The sequence below is a fragment of the Oreochromis aureus genome, linkage group 20, assembly GCF_013358895.1.
Source record: "Oreochromis aureus strain Israel breed Guangdong linkage group 20, ZZ_aureus, whole genome shotgun sequence".
NCBI classification, from domain to species: Eukaryota; Metazoa; Chordata; class Actinopteri; order Cichliformes; family Cichlidae; genus Oreochromis; species Oreochromis aureus.
Genome location: NC_052961.1, coordinates 20,823,058 through 20,844,145, shown reverse-complemented (window position 1 = coordinate 20,844,145; position 21,088 = coordinate 20,823,058). Strand labels below are relative to the sequence as shown.

At 42.0% G+C, this 21,088-nt stretch overlaps 2 protein-coding genes across 4 annotated transcripts; both read left to right on the top strand.

The window, feature by feature from the left end:
- The first annotated feature begins 1,246 nt into the window (after window positions 1–1,246).
- Window positions 1,247–13,699, top strand: LOC116325831 (la-related protein 4). Of its 2 annotated transcripts, XM_031746868.2 has the most exons (17): window positions 1,247–1,789; window positions 3,945–4,062; window positions 4,413–4,571; window positions 5,283–5,367; window positions 5,483–5,619; window positions 5,718–5,821; window positions 5,918–6,028; window positions 6,122–6,175; window positions 6,270–6,479; window positions 7,156–7,259; window positions 7,459–7,500; window positions 9,032–9,271; window positions 9,888–9,939; window positions 10,048–10,206; window positions 10,310–10,443; window positions 10,542–10,743; window positions 11,081–13,699. In XM_031746868.2, exons 1-17 carry the CDS (start codon window positions 1,673–1,675, stop codon window positions 11,471–11,473), a joined length of 2,421 nt encoding a protein of 806 aa, XP_031602728.1. In that variant the 5' UTR covers window positions 1,247–1,672; the 3' UTR covers window positions 11,474–13,699. The 2 variants fall into 2 exon arrangements, with proteins under 2 accessions (XP_031602728.1, XP_031602729.1); XM_031746869.2 differs by lacking the exon at window positions 7,459–7,500.
- A 1,718-nt stretch (window positions 13,700–15,417) lies between these two features.
- asb8 (ankyrin repeat and SOCS box containing 8) lies at window positions 15,418–20,064 on the top strand. 2 transcript variants are annotated; one of them, XM_031746891.2, is made up of 4 exons: window positions 15,418–15,537; window positions 16,378–16,554; window positions 16,647–16,751; window positions 17,408–20,064. In XM_031746891.2, exons 2-4 carry the CDS (start codon window positions 16,426–16,428, stop codon window positions 18,041–18,043), a joined length of 870 nt encoding a protein of 289 aa, XP_031602751.1. In that variant the 5' UTR covers window positions 15,418–15,537; window positions 16,378–16,425; the 3' UTR covers window positions 18,044–20,064. The 2 variants fall into 2 exon arrangements, with proteins under 2 accessions (XP_031602751.1, XP_039459953.1); XM_039604019.1 differs by having other exon boundaries at window positions 15,532–15,615.
- The last annotated feature ends 1,024 nt before the right edge of the window (window positions 20,065–21,088 follow it).

Genomic DNA, 21,088 nt, shown 5'->3' with positions numbered 1-21,088 from the left:
GTGAGCAGCAGTTCCCTGTGTGAAACTGCTTTGTTGATGCCAGAGGTCAGATGAGAATGGCTACTTTGAGCTGATAGGAAGGCAACAGTCACTCAAATAACTATAAGTTAAAACTCAAATATGTGAAAGAGCATCACTGAATGAACAACATGTCAAAACTTGAAGCAGATGGAGACCTCACCGAGTGCCACTCCTGTCAGCTAAGAACAGGAAACTGAGGCTAATTTGATCAAATGTAGGATTGTAAGAATCCTGCTTGGTCTGATTAGTCAGAGCATTGAGCCCTTCTGCTTTGCACCAAGAGTTAATGATGGTGGTGGTGTGATGGTGAGGCGAATACTTGAGTGTCTTTTGAGTACCATTTGTTGTGTGCGTCAAACTCAGGTTAAAATTCTGAAAATTCTGGGTTTTTCAGTAATGATATCTGAAAATCTTAGCAGGTCTCTGTGTCTTTTGTCAAGCACATGTTTGGGGCTGCACACAAATACCCCAGTCCCTGAGTGCTTTGTTTTGAATGGTACATAAACACTGGAGCCATTCTCATTCACAATGTTGATAATCCAATTATGGATCCATAATTACCAGCATAATAGAATGTTATCTATCTTTGAAAACCCATTTTCGGGTTAATGACATTTATTTTAATCATCTGTTCCTGATTACATCTCGAGCAGGGTGCCAGGAAATCTGATTACATCACAGAGCTCTCCTTTTTTCTTCTTTTGCTGCCACACAAAAGGTCCCAAACCACTCATTATTCCTGCTGGTAATCAACGAGTTGTCTTTTCACAATGTAATCAGCACAGTAACTGAAACTGAAAGCCTATACTTCAGAGAACTGCAGCAAGCTGGTGGCCTGTATATAAAGCTTAAATGCAGCACCCAACATAGCGCTGCATTTAAGCTGCATTTATTACAAGAAGTAAGAAGAAATCATGAAAACACACATGAAGGGTGAAATGGCCTACAGCACAAAAAAGGTATGTATCCCAGTGTGTGCCTTATTATTTATGTATTTATGTCATGTATTTCTTATGGTTTAAAGTCAGGAAGATGAGTTCAGATTCTCTGGTACCCGAAAAATAACAGTAGATGGATTTCACCTCTTGCATTTATTTATTTTTTAAAAAACAAAACAAACAAAAAACAGCGACTGGGTCTGGATGTAACTTCAGAAAAACTACAGTCTAAATCCGGAAAAGGAAATAGCGCCGTAGAGGTCACCGAGTTCTCGCGGTGGCAGCCGGGACTTCGGCGGACTGTGTGCCTGCGCTGAGGAAAGCTGCGTGTCCCCAGTGTCCGCTCCGGTCGCCCGGTTAGGAATGCGCCTCACGAACCCGGTGTGTGCTGTAGTATTTGACGAAACGCCAGTGGGGACCGCGGTTTAAGAAGAGTCATGGTTTGGCACTGCTTGTACCATTAGTTTCTCGGCGTGTGAGCTTGATTCATTGAGCTAGCTAGTCGTTAGCCCGCTTCGTTGATTCATACGCACGCTAGCTCGCTAGCTTCAGTCTGTAGCATACCCGCTAGCCGGTTAGCCAAGCCACAGTCGAGTAGGAGAGGACCAGACTGACTGCTGAACTCAGCCGGCGTTTCGGGGAGAGGCGGCGGAGGTGGTGGCAGGAGGGGGCCGGGAGAACGCGACGGGGTGGAAGTGAGTCAGGAGCGGCTGATGAGTTCAGACCAGAGCGGAGAGCCGCCGCTGCTGCAGGAGGAGGCTGATCCCGGACCGAAGACCGGTGGGAAGGACGAGGCTCCGCTGGGGAGCGAGGGAGGGTCAGGCGGCATGGTGAGTGAGGCCTTCTTTAGCGTGTTAGCTTACTGGCTAAGCGACTGCTGCTTTCTAACAGGGAGACCTGTTAGCACGGTACACCCCCTCTGCGTAATTAGCTTTGTTATTTATTACACATCTAAAATTAACTCAAACAAGATCAAGAATGAAACTTTGAGCGCGTTTGTGAGTGTGTGTGAGTTTTTGCTTGACTGTTTTGTGACTATATAAGAAAGCAGCCCCAGACTCAAAGACTTTCACGACTACTTACTCTACTTGCTGCCAGTACAGGCTTTACTTTTACACACTTGGTGATGGTGGTGGTGGGGGGGTTTATAGCGGTAGCTCTACCGCAGCTCATTCAGATAGCTGCTAACTGTAGCTTAGCCGTTGTAACCAGCAAGCTCATTAAGTAGTTTGCTGAGTAATCATTAGCCCGTAAGTTAAGTTTTGACAGAGCTTTAGGATGACGGTGGTGGTATTTGAAGCGGGCACGCGCCGAATCAGTTGTTTTCCGTTAGCGGGTGAACGATGCTTCAATTACTGCCGAATGATAGTGTGTTCATTCACTCCGTTATCTGTGAGCTAATCGCGGTGCTAGCAGACCTAGCTAGCGCAGTGACATGCGTTGCAAATACCTGGCCTTTGCTGCGCAGCGCAGTCAGCTGACATTGCTTGGCTCGCTGTGGCCTGTAACACAGAAGCGTGCATTGTAACCATGTGTCAAGTTGCACCGCACATAAATGTCCGCGCTTGTCTGAATGGCACAGAGGCCTCTCCTATGGGTATACATCCCGTTCTTGTTGTGTGATCGGGGAGGAGAAGTACCCTGAGCCATACTACCACCGGCAGCTGTTCTTGTCAGGCCAAGTGCTTTTGCAAAAAAGAGCCAGGATTTGTTTGCAGGTGGTGAATGACAATATGAAGTAAATTTGACAGTTTAGCAGGAAGCTGCCATCCACTTTGCACAAGATTAAAGACACAGTCCACAGTTGGCTCACATCAAGATCACATCAGTGTCTGTAGATCTTAATGTGTCAGTGTGCGATCTATTCTTGGCCACAGATCTTTGCAGGGTCAGGATTTCTTCTGCCAGACCATAGCCTGTTTGGTATGGAGAGAGATCCGTGGATAACATACATGGCAAATACATTTATGCTGGTGAAGGTAACATGTTCATTTGCAAATATTTTGACTACACACAGCTTTTATAGTCACTCCTCCTTGAGGTGAACAGGGTAAGGGCTGATTTTGTTGACAGGAGATCACAAGGCCTTATGTGGACATGTGTCACTGGGGTGTTCCAGCCATCAGTATAAATTTAATCAATGAAAATCAGCAGACATAGCTGTAGTTGGCTATGACCCATCTACAGCTTCTCTCTGTGTCTATTATGGTCTTGTTGAAGACCATAATTTAGTTTGGCTTTGTTGTCCCCTGGTGTCAGAATCAGAATATTTTATTAATATAATTTTCATTCAGATGCACACTTAAAACATAAATGGGAAGAATACAAATGGAATATAAAATATAAACAAAACTGGATAAAACTAAGGCACTCAAACTGCCATATTAGAACACTACTATGTACATTATAGACAGTGTATTAGTTAAAACAGTCTAGGTGTCATGAGGAGGAGTTATAAAGTTTTTTTGGGCAACAGTAGGGGTGATTTCATGTGGTGTTTTTGTGGTGTATTGTGGTTGAATGAGTCTTTTGCTGAACATGCTCCTATGGCTGTCCAGCACAAGGTAAAAAGGGTGTGAAGGATTGTTCAATATTGACTGTAACCTGGATTGCATCCTCCTTCCTTAAACCTCTGCTGGAGTATGGGCAAACATGCCTTGAGACATGCAGCAGAGATCTAAAATTGAAAATTCTGTTTCTTAAAAAGGAAAAAAAAGAAGAGAAAATCAGGTGACAGATGTGTAAATAGTCACACATTTGTTAGTCAAAAGAGCCCTTATTTGAATGCGTCTTACATTTGAAGAACCACTAAAAGCATTAAACAGATGAAGCGTTGTGCATATCAGTGATTAAATATAAACTCTTAAGTTTCAACAGTAAAATTTAGATAACTGACATCTTACCTCTGCTCAAAAATAAACATCACTCTGCTTTCAGTGTTTGTGGGAACCGAATTTGATTGATCCTCCTCTTTCTGTTTTGAAGGTCACCTTCAAGGGTGCTGGTTTGAATCCTAATGCCAAGGTGTGGCAGGAGATGCCCGTGGCCCCCAGCGAGACCGTTACCAGCAACCCTCATTGGTCTCCCTCGGATCTCAATGAGGGTAAGAAATGAAAGAGTATGCTAAACTGATTTTATTGCACTTTACAGCACGTGTTTGGAAAAGAAGTTTGAAGGCTTTTTTGGGAAACTGGACATTGTGACACCCATGTCTACTCATGGGATTATTTCCCCTTTTTGAGTTAACACTCCTAACAGTGTTATTGGTGTTTTTAAATAATTTGGGGGCCTTACTATTTTTTTTTTTTTTAATTCTTTTCTTAGATAGCATCTGTATAAGTCTCAACTTTATTCATGTACACAAACAATAAATAGGTAAACGATCTGAGATGCGGGTAAGTTTGAAATGGACTGTGCTCTCTTTCTGAATCAGACTCTTTACCTTGTTCACAGGTTATTCTGAGCCTCCGTCTGCTGGGTGCAAGCAGTATACCGTGGGATTCCCGGCCCTGGATAACAGCAGCTCCACAGCAACAGCTGAGATAGCAGTAAATGGAATGGACCCTCCAGAGTTGGGCTTTTCCCCCGCTGAGTCCACAACAGGGACCTCAGGTCAGTCACGACACAAGAAGTCATCTTCACACACACTGGCTGCAGCTAAGAATTAGTGTTTTTTCAATACGTCTGAAAACAGGAAATTATGAACAACCTGAATGCACTGAGGTGGCAGATTGAGTGATCTGATACCATAAAATGTCTCAACAGCTTAAAATACAAGACTTTCACGCAGATGTGTTCACAAAACTCTTTGTCCCCTGAGGGAAATTTGTCTGGCAGCCAGATGAAACACTGTCTAAAGTGAGAGACTGCTGGGTCACACCTAACCTGTAGAGTTATTTGTATTTAATTACCACCTTGACAAACTCCTGTCTTAATCACTTGTGTTGCTAAGCATATACTCCACTGTGGAAACTTGGAACCACTGGCCCCTGTGTTAGTTACACCTGTGCAATCTAATGCCCCCCCAAGGTCATAGATAAAGGTGTTGTTGTACACATACAGGGTGTGAGTTTGAATGGAGTAGAATAAAAGTCACCTCAATCTAGCCGCTCTTCCAGTAACTCAAACTTTTCCTGTCGTGCTTATGATACAGATGAATCTGACACTGTGGGGGTCATGTCAGTCACTGCTTATAGTGTCATGTGACATCAGCATATGTCTTTGAAAAGAAAAAGGTTGTGCTGGAAAAATAATGTCATTAATGCTTTTTAACAGAAAACATTGCAAATTTTTTTTAACCATTGATTCTTTAATGTTTTACAGTGGATTCAAAAACGGAAGAACAGCCAATCTCTTCTGAGAATTTGCGAGAGTCTCTGAAGAAAGAACTGGAGTATTATTTCTCCAGGTAAGAAGCCAACACCTAAAGCAATTTTTTTTATGTGCAAAATTATGAAAATAGTTTTCTGTTGACTGTTTGGAGAAGCTAATGAACTTGAATTTATTAATTTATTGTGATTCAGAGAGAACCTCTCAAAGGATTTGTACCTGATGTCCCAGATGGACAGCGATCAGTTTGTCCCTATTTGGACTATTGCCAGTATGGAGAGCATTAAAGTCCTCACTACAGACATGGACCTCATTCTGGATGTGTTGAGATGTAAGTGAAAAGCTGAGGATGGCTCATGTTTAAAAAGGTCTGTACTGATTGGTCTTCTGCCTCAGCTTAAATATTCTTAAACCCATTCTTCCTCTCAGCCTCTCCTATGGTACAAGTGGATGAGAAAGGGGAGAAAGTGCGTCCTAATCACAAGCGGTGCATTATCATTTTGAGAGAAGTTCCCGAAACCACGCCTGTTGAGGTAAAAACCGTTTGTGCGATGACTGACAGGCCATTAAAGCACTGAAAACGTAGGAGTTTGCTTGAACTGAGAGTATTCTTTGTATTCAATTCACAGGAAGTGGAGTCATTATTCAAAAATGACAACTGTCCAAAGGTTATAAGTGTCGAGTTTGCACACAACAACAACTGGTACATCACATTCCAATCGGACACAGATGCTCAACAGGTACTCAGCTCAACTCTTCTTCATCATGTCTAAAGTATTCAGATGAAATCCAGCATCACTGATAGTCCTTTGACTCTTTTCTTGTCCCGCTAGGCGTACAAGTACTTGAGAGAGGAAGTAAAAACATTTCAGGGAAAACCCATTATGGTGAGTTAAATTAAAACCCAACATTTTGGAAAGGCCCCTCTGTAAACATCTTGACTTCTGTTGACACATTTTCCCCTCTGATTCATACCAACAGGCCAGAATAAAGGCCATCAACACGTTTTTTGCAAAGAACGGCTACCGTAGCATGGACAGCAGCCTGTACGCTCAGCAGTCCCAGAGCCAGTCCCAGTACAGCTCTCCGCTCTACATGCAGCACGTCTACCCCCAGCAGCAGTACCCCCTCTACGGCATCGTACCTCCCACCTGGACACCTTCGCCCACACCGTACTTTGAAACGCCTCTGGTGAGATTGACTGTGCTTTTGCTGCTGTGAGACTAACTAAAACTCTCTGTCAGAGTATCTATAGTCAAAGGGGCCAATTCATTTTAATCTTAACATGTATTATTAATGTTAATTTATTTCTTATAGAAGGTATTTTTTACCTGCCGACTAATCATCCAAGTTTATTTTGCGTTAATTGAAATAACTGCATCTTTACAAATATAGCCAAATACAGGCAGGTATTAATGTCTGCTCTGTGTGATTATTAAAACCAGAAAACAGAAAGCCACACTTCATGCACCTGAAAGGCTTTTGTCTGCGTTCACCACCAGCATTCAGCACCTAAATATAATGCAGGAAATCAACCGTGAAAAATGTGTTTCGCGCCAGCTGTGCGGAATCCCTTGTTAGTTATTGGTTCGTTATTTATTGTGATGCTTAAATTCAGATGCTTTGCTTTCTGAAATGTCAGTGACATAAATACACAATGTTGCATAAGCATTGGCTGGGGTGGGGGTTTTTTTTGTTTGTTTTTTTTCTTTTCTTAAGCCGCTCTACATACTTTACTCTACATACTTATTTTCATCTCCTCGGGGATAGCGAAATAACAGATATCTGCAACAAAGTGTTGCTTTAAGCAGGATTAGTAAATACTGACTCTTTTATTTATTTATCCCCCCTTCCACCTCTTGAGCAGGCTCCGTTTCCCAACAGTAGCTTTGTGAATGGATTTGGCTCTGCTGGACCCTACAAGACCAGCTCCAGTTCTCTTAATATCACTCGCCCATTCAACAGAAGCCGGTAAGGATTGCTGTTTGAGCTTTTTGTTTGTTTTGGGGGTTTTTTTCTCTTTTCTCAAACATATTAGAATGTTTTATCACTTGTGTTCTTGTTTGCATGAAATTAAACAGTGAACATCGGATCATCTCTGTAATACAGTTCGTCTAAAGTTAAAGAGGGAACTGCTCATCACTCCCTGTCTTCTTTTACTTCCCCACAGTGTACCCCTCTATTCAAGAAAGAATGTAATAAATGCCTTCAGGTACCACTGTTATACTATATAATGAGCTTCATTGCTTCCCTCATTTCTTACCATACCGCAGTAGCCAAATGATTAAATACATAACAGGCCCCATGCCTTCTGCCAGGCAGATTTTTATGGCCATAATCGTCCTCGTAGTTGTGATAAATGTTTGGTGCTGTTTTATGAGCGTCCTGAATTTGTCTTTCCTTTGATAAATGCTGGCTGCAATCTGATTTCGAGCAACTGGCTTTATTTATTTATTTTTCCAGTTAATGCCATCTTGCCCTTCTTTGCATTTACATTATTACATGTAACAGCTTCTCTACATCACAACTAACTATCCATTATGTGTAGTCAGTCTTTTTTTTGTGCTGCTTTCATTAGTGGCTGTGTCGTGATATGCTGTAACAAAGAAATGCTGACAGGAGTTGAGTGTAGGTCATCTCTGCTGTCAAGCATCAATTCATACGCTACATTTATGTGCAAAGAGATGACAACTTTTTCAAGTGTTCATCATGTTTGTTCAAAAGAAGCTTCACAAAGGCATAAGTCAGACCCAGTGATGAGATCATGATGCGCATAGAGGGAAAGAGGGATGGAAGAACTGACTTTGGTTCTCTCGTTTTCTTCATCTTTTCTTTTTGCTCTTTCTTTCTCTCTCTCTGTTCTCCCTGTGCACTTTCAAAGTCAGGAATTTCAGTCCCAACCCAATGAGCGTTCAGATTATGAGATCTGAGGGTCAAAGACTGATGGGAAGATAAGTCTATGTGAAATCATGCTAATCATACAACATCTAAAAGGTTTATTTGTGGCACAAATCCTGGCAGGTCTTGCAGGGGTGTTGTCTGCTCAGCGAGTTAATGATTGGTTGCAGAGAGCCAAACACAGTAATTCTGACATCCGAGTTTTAGCTGCTTCAACCAATTATGACCTCAGTTGTAGTCCAAAACCACCTGCACGTCTACGTTTACTCTGAAGACACAGCATGTTGTCCCATTTCCCTTGTAAACTGTCAAGTTTAGTGTGGTTGCCACCAGTGTTTCCTGTGAACTGACTGAACCGTTTTGGCTTCATTTCACCAGAAAATTGTTTATTTCCTCTGAAGACTTCAAATGATGTGTACAGGCTCCTAATTACCTGAGGTTGCAGTGCACTGTTTTTAATGTTTTAACATAAGATTTGCATTTAAGTTCATACAGTGGTTTAACATCTTATAGCCATCAAATTGGATTAATGTACTTTTAACAGCTGCTGAACTGCTTTCAAAGGCTCTGGATGTATACTATACAGATCTATTTCTTTGGAACACATAAGCACAATGTCTTGTGTATTTTATGACTGCAAAAATACATGACTAAATGTTGGTAAATGTGTAAAAATATAAATCCTGAACAGAATAATTTATATTACGTGGACTTGAGTGTAAAAGCACCAAGCACCCTAATCGAAAGTTATTAAGTTCAGTAGGAAGCACTGGTTGCCAATATGTTTGCAGAGCAATTTTAAATGTATAGTAACCTTGATCTTCAATTTTACCTCACGACAACAGAAACCACGTGAAGCCCCAGGTGAGGCCAAACGACGTGACCTCAGCATCCATAACACCGGTCCCACTGGAGAGCCTCACCGGACTGCGAAGCCCGCAGCCTCCCGCTCCCAGCGCTACTGCCGGCGTCTCCACTACTAACACAGTCCAGACAACCACTGACTTGACCTTGGCATTCTCGCATCTACCCCCCTCTTCCTCATTGGACGCCAGCGATGACAGTGGCGTGGCTGGACGTGGAAGGTAAGCCTCATCTGTTTCGAACCTGGTTGAATGTTAGAGCTGCTGCTCGTGGATTAGAGTAAGTTATGATATTTCTATCGATTTAAGCAGTTTACAGTTGACTTTAACCAACAGTCATATTTTAAACTAAATGCAGTTTAAATTTGTAAAAGGGTTTTTAGACCTGAACGTGAGTATTATTTCAGTGGGTATGTACTACTCAGATTTTTGTTTTCTTTGAAAACGATAGAAACAAAACCGCCAACTTGGGAAATTCCACTTACAGCATTAATCATCAACTTGAAGACTAAGCTGCCAGATTTCTCAACTTTTTTTGCTTTTTTGGCAAGTCTCATGTGCTGCTCCACTACCATGAGATCTTGCTTCCCTGCCAGGAGCACGCCTCACTCTGTCCCCAGTGTCAACAGCAGCACCTGTGCTTGCGCTAGTTGCACATGTTCTTTTTTTATTGTTTTTAGTCTGTTGCTTCAAACATTTTCTTTCTGATTTATAGGTAAACATCAAATGATGTCATTGAAATTTGCTTATTGACTGACACATGCTTAATGAATTTAGCATGCATATGACTTTTTACTGACTTGACTCCTTATTCACACCTTATTTATTTGTATTTCAGACGTACAACCTACAGAGGAACACGGAGGAGGCGAGAAGAAGAACGGATTACGGTAAACAGCAATTACCTATGGCCATAAAACTTGTATGTTGTGTTTAAAACCATGAACCATGTAATGATATCTCTGCCCGTTGGCTCTGTTTTTAATTCCTTTTCTCAGAGGCCTGTACCCTTAACAGAGGTCAAGGTTTCCCCACCCAAGTTTGACCTGGCTGCTACCAACTTCCCTCCTCTTCCGGGCTGTGTGGTCAGCACACAGGGGGAGCCAGTGTTAGAAAACCGGATGTCGGATGTAGTACGTGGTTTGTACAGGGACAAGGTAAGAAAATGAGTTTGTAAATATCTTGAACAATGATGCACAGAAAGCATTGTTGAGATGAGGATTGCACAAGTGTAACATTCGTGCACTTTGCTTTTTATAGGCAGAACAAGCCAATAAAGAAGCCACTGTGAGTCCAGGTTCAGGCCAAGTCGCAGAGGAAGCTGTGGCTGTCATAAGTCCTGCCCCGGCAGCAGCAAAATCTACTAATCAACCACTTGGACCTTCAGCCTCTGGGTATGATTGTCTCTGCTCTTAATTTGATTGAGCATAATTTGTTCTTACAATAAAACTTAAAATGTTAGCTTTGCTAACGGAACCTTTTGTCCTAATAGTACCGTTCGTCAGGAGAAGAGAGTTGAACGGGTGGAACCTCCGACTCAAAAAGCAACTCCACGCACACCTGTCAAAACTCCCGCCAACCCCGCCTCCACACAGCCTGTGCCTAGCTCCAGGCCTCAGACCTCTGCTGCTTCTACACCAGCCACACCCAGCACGGCTGCCCCTGCGACAGCCACTATTCCCACCCCTGCACAGGTGAGAATCTGACTTTCTGTTGTTGCTTCGCCACGTGAGCACAGTTGTCTTCCTGATGATGAGATCTTTTGCGCATAGAGGGAAAGTGAGGTAGTGAATTGACTGACTTTGGCTCTATCCCTCATCTGTCACTCTTTCTTTTTTCTTCTCTCTCTCTTCACCCCAACCCCACCCCTCACGGTTCTGTCTCACCAAAAGTCCAGAATTTTCACTCCTACCCCAATGAGCGTCAAGATTATGAGATCTGAGGGTTTGACTGGAAGGGTGGTAAAACTCAGTAAATGAGCGTATGTTTTACCCATCTTAAAAATGTTGTATTTTTTCTGTTTTTGTTTAGGAGCCCCGTAAACTCAGCTACGCCGAAGTGTGTCAAAGGCCACCCAAGGACCCTCCCCCTGCGTCCCCTGCCCCAGCCACCCCTAGCACCGCGTCGGGCCAGCCGCTACGTGAATTGCGCGTGAACAAGGCCGAGGAGCCGGGCTCCAGCAGCAGTCCTGGAGACAAGCACGAGAGAAGCCACGACAGGGAGGGGGGATGGGAATGCAAGGAGAGCCGGCCACCACGTGAACGTGACTCTCAAGGTTACCACCGCAGCAATGGCCCCAGGGGCACCGGGGGCCTCAAGTTCCGGGACCATAGGCGTCCTCCACCAGCCCGACGCAGCTCCCCGCAGGGAGGATACAGGCACACTGGAAAAGAGCAGAACATCCCACCAGTATCGCCAAAATAAAAACTTGATATCAATAGAAAAAAGATGTATGAATATATACATGGATATATATAATTATATAAAAATGAATAACATAAAAGCAACAACAATTATGGTAGCCACCTTCCCCACCCCCCTGGAACATGTCCAAAGAGAGGCTTTTAAAGTGGCAATGAGACTGACATCCAGGACTTATGGGCAAAATGACACCTGAAGAACTTTGACGAGTGATTGGAAAAGAAACAAAAACGTTGTTTTGGCCTTCAGAAATACGCTTAAAAGAATTTAAGTGTGACTTACCTGAAGGTTGTTGATTTGTTCATGCTCTGCTAGGGAAAGGTGGGATGCTGGGCCTCGTAAATGGCCCTCTACCTTTTTTCTTTCTTTTTTTTTTAATTAAAGAATAGATGTTGGTCTGCAAGAACAATATGCACTAAGAAAAAAAGAACATGCATATATGTCATGTACATATACAAAGATATCACTAACACGCAATGAGACATCAGTTGTTTTTTGTTTTGTTTTTTTTCTCTTGTGTGCTTAGGTTTGCAAGTATGACTGAAGGGTTGACTGATGTCTGTGTATGCATCGATTGTTAAGCTAAATGACTGAAGTGCTGCAGGGTGCTGTCGCACTGATGTAATGAAATTAAGAACGTTTTGATTTTTACAGCAGAGATTCTGAATCGTCCTGAAACGGGACAATGTGGTCTTCTAATGTATATCAATGAATTGTGTTCTATGGTGGTATTTTGATCCTGGTTCATGATTGGCTTAAATGCTCTCCGTCAGATTATCAGAAGCTGTTGACATGTGCCGTGGTCAGATGTGTGATTTTTTTTTTTTTTTTTTGTTCGAAGCCCGGATGCTCTGTAAAGCGGGGGGGGGGGTGCTCACTGGGCTGTTAGCCACGGTGAACCTGCTAGCCTGGTCCAAAGTTTTTCACGTTGAGTTTTACGTGTTTTGAGTCTAACTGTTCCCGATGATTTCAGAATATCGTCATGTTGATTATCAGTCAGGTTCTCTGTTTACATGTTTTGTTGTTGGTTTTGTTTTTTGGGGGGTTCGTGTGTTTTCTTGAGGAAAAACAAATAGGTTTATGCTAAGATTTGACTGCTTGGTGCGCCCAGTGGTTTTAGGCAAGGTTTGGCTTTTCTACATCATCATCATCACGGGATATCCAGGTTAAGCTTATATCTGTGAATTTGTTCTTAACAGTGGCATAATGTCAAAAAACTAGACTGAGTGCTGTTAGCTAATGATGATAGCTATTTACTATCAGGCAGCCAAGTTGTGGATATAAAGGAAATTGGAATATTTTCACGTGCTACGTGCCAGCTGGCTGCGATTATAGTGTGCTAGGATAAAGTTTAGATTTTTATTGATGAGGTCTGGTAATGTAATCTTTGGGGGAACTCTTTGGCCCAGTGAAACTGGATTTTGAAAAAGCTGTAGAGGTGTAGTAACCTATGCTATATTGTAATAACCCTTCACTAGAAACGTGCGTGGGAGAATGTAATTGTTCTAGTACTGAATTTACGGAGGGAGGCTTTTGACCAGTCAATCCACCAGATTGTTTTGTGCTTTTAGGGTGAGTTTGCTGTTTTGTTTTTTTCCTTTTTTTTTTCCTTCTAAGTTTTGGAAAACAAACAGGTTAACTTAGAATTTGAAGTTTGACTCACTGTATGTATTGCTTTCTTAAATTTATTTATTTTAATTCTAATGCGCAGCGCTTTTCTCCCAATCTTGGTAGGCTGGTTTCCCCAAAGTTGTGTGAAATTGCATTGGTAAAAATAAAAAATCACATATGACATTTCTGTACCGATCAAGATGTCAGCTGAGAGAAAATACTTGTTGCGTTGACTTTGGGATTAGTAATGCAGTAAACGAGTATCCAATCACTGGAGCTGTTTTTTGTTTTGTTTTTTGTTTTTGTTTTTTTTTTCATTAATAAGTATGAGCAGCTAGTGATTTAGTATAATTAAAGAAATGCACTAACTTTGTTTTAAAAAAAGAATCTTACTCATGAGTAATGTGAAATCATTTTAGAAGCATATGGTTGATGTTGACAGGCTTGCAAAAATACCTACAGGATTTGCTCCTCCCCCCCCCCCAATATGTTTGGGTTATTTTCTGTTAATTTGGGTTGGGGTGGCAAATGGAAATGTAGTCATGAATCAACCAAGTGTTTGAGACACAATCTTAGAACTGTATGAAATGTCACCAAAAATAAATTATTTTGATTTGGCTTCCCAGTGTCACATTTATTACTGCTGTTTTGTTTTAAGCCCATACACGAAACATAGTTTGATACACTAAAAGAAAACAAATATTAATAGAACTACAGACTGAATATCCTGCATCTCTGATCATTTGTTACATTGTTTATTTTTATTTTGTTTTTAAAACATTTAAAGTCAAAAACAGCAGACAACTTTTTTCCAGTCTTCTGCTGTGAAATTTTGGTAAAATTGTGTGTATTGCAGCTTCCATCTTCTCTTCTCAGCTGACAGAAGTGTGGTCTTCTGCTGCTGTAGCACATCTGCTTCAAGGTCCAATGTGTTCAGAGAGGCTCTCCTCATACCTCTGTTGTAGCAAGTGGTTATTTGAGTGACTATTGGCTCGAAGCTGGCTGGCCAATCTGCCACCAACAAGGCATTTTGACACAGACCTGCCACTCGGTGAATATCATTTTATCAGACCATTCTCAGTAAACCGTAGAGATGGCTGTGTGGGGAAATCCCAGTGGATCAGAAATTTTGTCAGTCTCAATTCCACCATCAAGCCAGGGTCTTTCTGTGTGGAGTTTGCATGTTCTTCCCGTGTTTGCGTGGGTTCTCTCCAGGTACTCCGGCTTCTTCACAAATTCCAAAGACATGCAGTTAGTGGGGATAGGTTAATTGGTAACTCTAAATTGCCCGTAGGTGTGAATGTGAGTGTGAATGGTTGTCTGTCTCTTTCTTACCCCTGCGGCAAACTAGCGACCTGTCCAGGGTGTACCCTGCATCTCGCCCTAAGACAGCTGGGATAGGCTCCAGCCCCCTCCCTGACAAGGATAAGCAGAAGAGAATGGATTCATGCATTTCAGCTGGTACAGGGTCTAGATTTTTCACTGCAATGCCACGGGTGGTGTTAATAAGTACTGTGTCACTCCATAAATTTTTTTTTACTGCCTCCCACCTGAATGACAAATTTCATTTGGCTTCATGCACTCTTATGATGGTTCATAATTGCTGGAAAACAACAACAACAACAACAAAAAAAAAAAATTAGCACATATTTTGTCGGGGGGGGGGCTTCCCTCCTGCTGTAGAGCCTTGCCCCCTAAGCTACCCACCTTGTAAAAACTAATTGCTTGTCTGTCCAAAAGCCTCTTATAGCCTTTGTTTTCTTAGGAGATAATGATACAACAAATCATTTTTAAGTATTTTTGTCAATATTTTCTTGATTCTATTTATGTATAGGGAATTTTGACATATTTCTATGAAAAGGTATGTGCCACCCTGCCTAGACATTTTGCTCCCCTCCCGCAATGTGAAATTTTCTAGATCCGCCACTGACGTATGGCCTTTATGTGGTTTGGCTACCCATTTTTAGGCTCGTATGCTGAGGGTTGATGTCGGCATGGGACTATCAGGTTCAGGATTAGGATAAACCTTAGGGATAAAATAAGAAGATGATAAAAACTGCTTATCCTTAGCTCTCCTGATCATCGGAGTCCAACTCCCCACCTCCTCTGCCGCTGTTTCTGCTAGCTGAGCCCTTAACATGGACATAAACTGAAAGAATCCGTGGCACGCCGGTGGTAGCCTGCCGTGCCGTCATACATGCCTATATTGGGATAAGTGAGTACACTTGGCGAGGACGTGGAGTTCTGCCAGGCCCCGTAAACGTCGGTGTTCAGAGAAAATGTCAGGTTATACCAAATTACTGCGGACGGTCAACGTCCACGCTGCCCGCGTTTAAATACCGAGGTTCGAGACAGAGGGCGTGGCCCTAGTGGTGACGTTTCGTGTTTATGTGAAAGCTAGCAGCGGTCGGTCTATACAGTAACCTGCCAGACCTTCAAGCCGTGGACTGTAAACGGTATGGGTTTTCACCAGCATTGTTTAATTCTTGTTGATTCGTGCGAGCTGTGTTGGAAGGCGAGTTTACAAGTAGTTGGTAATTATGTCAGCAGATTTTTCTCCGTCTGTGAGTGTCGTTTGTTCCTGCATCTCGAAGCTAACATTACCTCGCAGCTAGCTAGCCTAGCTAGCAGGATAGTGGGAAGTGTAGCCGGGTATGGTTGTTTTTCTTTTGCCTATAAACTCCACCGGTCAGCGCGAAGTAACCCTTGTGGTTTCTACGTCAACGTTAAAGCTTTTACTTGATTGTAAACCTGGTGTCATTGTTGCAGACTTTGTTTATTTTTGCAGAGTGAGCTAAGGTTAACTGTGTGTGTCAGTCATTTGTTAAAAGCAGCGGCGTTAGCTGCTTATATATATGGCTGACAAGTTGCTCGTATCTACTTCAGTCAGGCAGCAACAGCAAAATAAAGATTGGTGTCATCTCCCAGATTACAGCTGAGCCTTGCACTATCTAGATTATATGACAAGACATAATGTCCAACCCACACCCAAACAGATAATAGTAGGGAAAGATTATTTTAAATATTAGTTTTGGTATTTTCACAAAGCTGTGTGAAATTTCGGTCTTTAGTTGAACAATTTCTAACACATTCTGTATGTGAATTGAAAATATTTTGTATTTATAGCAAGCATATAACTCATCAAACCAAAGCACTGGTGTACTGAATAAAACAGGTCTGCGTGCATACCTGGGCATAAACTGCGAAATGTCTGTTTTATATTCTGTTGATTTATTTATTAGATTCACTGTGTCTTAGAAGTTGTAATCCAGTAATTTTTAAAAACTGTGTTTCAGTGTGCCATAGCGTCACCCCTGCCTGGGTGCAATGGTCTTCTGTTACACATGAGCTCTACTATGTGGTACATCATGCAAAGCATTCAGAGTAAATATTCCCTGTCTGAGCGGCTCATCCGAACAATTGCAGCCATTCGCTCATTCCCGCACGACAATGTGGAGGATCTTATCCGTAAGGTAGGCTTGCTTATCTTCCAGTCAAACTGATGTAAACAATCCCCTGTAGTGTCATGAGTAATGCTGATATTGTTATTTCCTGGCTGATTAAGGGTGCTGATGTGAATCGGATGCATGGCACACTCAAACCCCTGCACTGTGCCTGTATGGTTGCTGATGCTGACTGTGTGGAGCTGCTGCTGGAGAAGGGGGCAGAGGTATGTTACAGCTGACTTGCACACTGAAGTTTATCATATTCACTTAAGATTTATTCGGCACCTTTAAAGGTTTTGGCCTTAAGGCGGGTAAGTATGCATGCAAACACAGTAAGTGTGAGCAGGACATGGGTTAAAAGCTTTCAAAAGGTAAAGAAAAAACCTAGCATTGTTTACACTGAAGGATTCATGTTGAGTCATGATCTGAAACCACTGGCTGTCTGAAAAGGTAGGGAAATTGTATGAGTTTAGTAGTACTAGTAATATGTGGTGGGGATATGGGAGAATTTAAAGGGTTAATTGTTACAATTATTTGATGGGAACTATCCTCTGTAAATTGAGTTTTATTTTCAGGGTTCACAGCATTCACATTCATTCCCTGTTTCTTTAGATGATCACTGAGCAGTTTTCATTTGGACTGTTTGGTAGACTGTCGTTCTTTTGTTTTTTATATAATTTAATGGTGCAAACAATTTCTGAGTCATCTGGTTATTCCATTTCACCCTCCTTTTACATCTGTGCTGCAGCACATGAGCCAAAATATCTGGCAGGCATTGAGACGCCTACACAGTCACTTCTCAGGGCACCCTGCAGCTTTGTGCTATTTAATTAAGTCTTGTTGGCATAAGACTGCTCATTATACTGAATTTTCTCATCAGGTAAATGCTTTGGATGGCTATAATCGTACAGCACTGCACTATGCAGCAGAGAAGGATGAGAGCTGTGTGGAGCTGCTGTTGGAATATGGAGCCCAGCCAAATGCCCTGGATGGCAATAAAGACACTCCTCTTCACTGGGCCGCCTTCAAAGATAATCCTGAGTGTGTAAGAGCCCTGCTGGAGAGCGGGGCCTGTCCCAATGCCCGTGACTACAACAATGACACACCTCTTAGCTGGGCAGCAATGAAAGGCAACCTCGAGAGTGTCAAAGTGCTATTAGACTATGGAGCGCAGGTCCATGTAACTAACCTGAAGGGCCAGACCCCTATCTCCCGGCTGGTGGCCCTGTTGGCCCGAGGCCTGGGCACCGAACAAGAGGAAGAGTGTTTGGAGCTACTGTGTCGAGCAGCAGGGAGGTTTGAGATTCGACGGGCCGACGGCACCCTTCCCAGGGAGCTGAGTAAAGATCCCCAGCTGCTGGCGAGGCTGACCAACATGGTGGCTCAGGCGCCCACGCTTCGCTCTCTGGCACGCTGTGCAGTACGGGAAAGTCTCGGAGTGCAATTCCTCCCCACGGCTGTCAAAGAGCTTCCTTTACCAGAAACTATCAAAGACTATCTCCTGTTGAGAGACTGAAAATGAAGCTGTTTTGGTGTCCTCAGACCTCACTGGCTCATTATTAAAGAGCTCATCACACTGCATTGCACACTGCAAGGAAGTGTCTCCATGGAATTAAAGAGTTGTCCAACCTTTCTGCAATTTATTACAATATATGTGATAGGAGGAATAATGAACTTAATGTATTTTTCTTTACAAAAAAAATCTAAATAAGCAGTGAGTGAAGTGCAGATGAATATATTTTAATTTGTAGAATCAAGTTGGCACCAGTGCATTCTCCTCATGCGTTGAGTATCTCAAAGCCTGTTTTAAGGAAATCTTTCTCACTTTCTTTGCAGAAAGAAAGTATAACATCGGGTTTATTCAGCTCCATCATAGTAACGGTGTATGTATGTGCATCCAATCATCCAGCTGTTTTGGTTCATGAATAGTCAGAAATTAAAGTTATCACCTTGCCTGCTAAATTCACAGGAAGTATGAATGTTACTTTTTAAAATGTAAATATAATTTAAAAGAGTTTGCCACAGACAATGAGGAAAGTCATAAATTATAGAAAGAGTATATGCTCATTATACCTTTTTAGAGTGAAACAAACAGTTGATGAATGAGGACTCATGTCCACTGGTGTATGCTGTCCTGTAGTTGTAATAGAGTGTGTTGTGTGAAGGTGGTTTATATGTTGGAGTTGGAGTGGTCATCTTTCTCTCAGACACCCTGAAGAGCTCACGCTGCAGTCATTTTTGATATACCAATAGAAGTAAACGCATCAGATTTAAAGAAAACAAAGAGTGTGGGGGTTAACACAGCAAGAACGTCCTCGTTTTGAATCCACTGGATGGCTGGTGCAAAGTTTTCATGTTCTCCCCATGCCTGCGTGGGTTTTCTCTGGGTACTCTGGATTACTCTGGGTTACTCCCACGCTCTGAAAACATGCATGTTAGGTTAACTGGAGAATTGGCTGGGAGTGTTCGTTTTTCTCCGTGTTAGCCCTGTGACAGACTGGCGGCCTGTTGGGGGTGCACCGTTCTTTTTGTCCTGTGACTGCTGGGATGGATAGCCCCACCCCACCCAAAAAAATGTGAGGCTCAAAAATGGATAAATGAATAGAAGAAAACACTTGAGCAGATTAGAAATTATGCCAGATGGCAGCAGTTTTATTTATGTCCATACAGCAGAAGGTTGCTAACTATTACTGGTTTCACATGATGTGCCAGGCACACTAACTTTCCCTCCATAGTCTTTGGAAGTTATTCTGCTCTGATAGCAAGTCTGCAGTCATGTGATTTAGTATTTATTTGGTCTATATTTAAAAAAATAAAATAAAAAGTTGCAGTTCCAGTTGCCAATAAGGAATAAAGTTTTGTTTTTGTTTTTTAATATCAGTGGATGTTTTCAGTCTTAACTTGCAAAAGTTTGTTTCAAGGGTGCTCGCTGGTCCAACATTTTGCAGGATATTTGAAAGTGACTTTATTTTAAATTGTTACGTATTAGGACCATGATATGGCATGATGACTAAGTTTTTGTCTTCGAAGGATTCACTAACTTGCAATTTGTTAAAGCACTTGTCTACAATCTGACAATTTCTGTGCTTGATTATGTTTGCCTTTCTACAGATGTGTAAAAGTTAACCTCTAGATCATGTCTCGTGTACACCAGCAAAGGTGCTTTTTTCTTCTTTGTAAACATACTGCAAGTAAATGCCTTTATATTCCAGCTCACTCTTTTCTCTCTGCTCTTCACAAAAATCACACATTGATAGCTCATATATATATATCAAGTCACAATTAATTACATCTAATAGAGAATACTTAATGTCTATACCTGTTATTGACAGCACTGTGATAGTTTTACAATATGCATATACAACACAGGTTATATCTAATAACAAACTGTTACAGTAAGCACTGTCATTGATGACCGAACAGTCACAGTGACAGCATTTTAAAACACAAGCCATGATTGTTTTGTTTTTTTAAACTTTGTTCCTGCTTCTGGCATGTCAAATATCTTTCATTAAAGAGACCATATACCGAGTGCAATTATTAAAGCTCAGTGCATGGCTACAGGCTACCATGAACATAACATATGTAGCTTTGTCAAAATATACACTCATGTGTTACTTTCTTTAGATGCATCTTGCTAGTACTGGGTTGGACCCCTTTTTTACTTTCAGAGCTTCTTTAATTCTTCATAACAGAGGTTCGACTGCTGGAAACATTTTTAAGAAATTTTGGGCCATATTGACATGACGACATCACACAGTTGTGCAGATTTGAGAGCCACAGATCCATCATGTGAAGCACCCGATCCACCACATCCGAAACGTGCTCTAGTGAACTCATTGTCATTGTAGAAGAAACCAGTTTGAGGTGATTTGAGCTTCGTAACATGGTGCATTATTCTGCTGCAAGCAGCCACCAGAAGATAGCTACACTGTGGTTATAAAGGGACGGACATGTTCAGCAATAACACCCAGACTGTGGCATTTAAATGATGCTTAGTTGTTACTAAGGGGTCCAAAGTGTGCCAAGAAAATATCCCTTCACCATTACACCACCGGCAGACTGAACAGTTACACGGCAGGATAGATCCGTGCTTTCATGTTGTTTATTCTGACCCTACGCTCATCAGACCAGACAGCGTTTTTCGAATCCTTTGTGCTTTGTTTTAGGCGAACTTCACTTTCCTGTTCTCAGCTGTCAGGAGTAGCATACGGTGTGGTCTACTGCTGCTGTAGCCCTTATGCTTTGTGGTTCCATGTTCAGAGATGCTCTTTTGCATACCTTGGTTTTAAGGAGTGGTTATTTGAGTTACTGTTCCCTTCCTATCAGGTCTAAGCAGTCCAACTATTCTCTTTTCCCATTCTAATGTGCATTTTGAACTTCATCAGGTCGTCTTCATCTCTAATTGCCAAAATGCATTGAGTTGTTGCCATGTAATTGGCTGATATTTGTGTGAATGTACAGTTGAAAAGTGTACCTAATAAAGTGACCAGTGGGTGTATAACCTAAATTCAGAAGTAATATTCATGATCTGCTGCATCTAACATATTCTCTCAAGGGC

Coding starts and splice junctions, on each gene's coding strand:
- LOC116325831 (XM_031746868.2), top strand. CDS start 1,673: ATGAGTTCAGACCAGAGCGGAGAGCCGCCGCTGCTGCAGGAGGAGGCT. Junction 5,822..5,917: donor CCGAAACCACGCCTGTTGAG/GTAAAAACCGTT, acceptor TTCAATTCACAG/GAAGTGGAGTCATTATTCAA. Junction 6,480..7,155: donor CGTACTTTGAAACGCCTCTG/GTGAGATTGACT, acceptor CCTCTTGAGCAG/GCTCCGTTTCCCAACAGTAG.
- asb8 (XM_031746891.2), top strand. CDS start 16,426: ATGAGCTCTACTATGTGGTACATCATGCAAAGCATTCAGAGTAAATAT. Junction 16,555..16,646: donor TGGAGGATCTTATCCGTAAG/GTAGGCTTGCTT, acceptor TGGCTGATTAAG/GGTGCTGATGTGAATCGGAT. Junction 16,752..17,407: donor TGCTGGAGAAGGGGGCAGAG/GTATGTTACAGC, acceptor TTTTCTCATCAG/GTAAATGCTTTGGATGGCTA.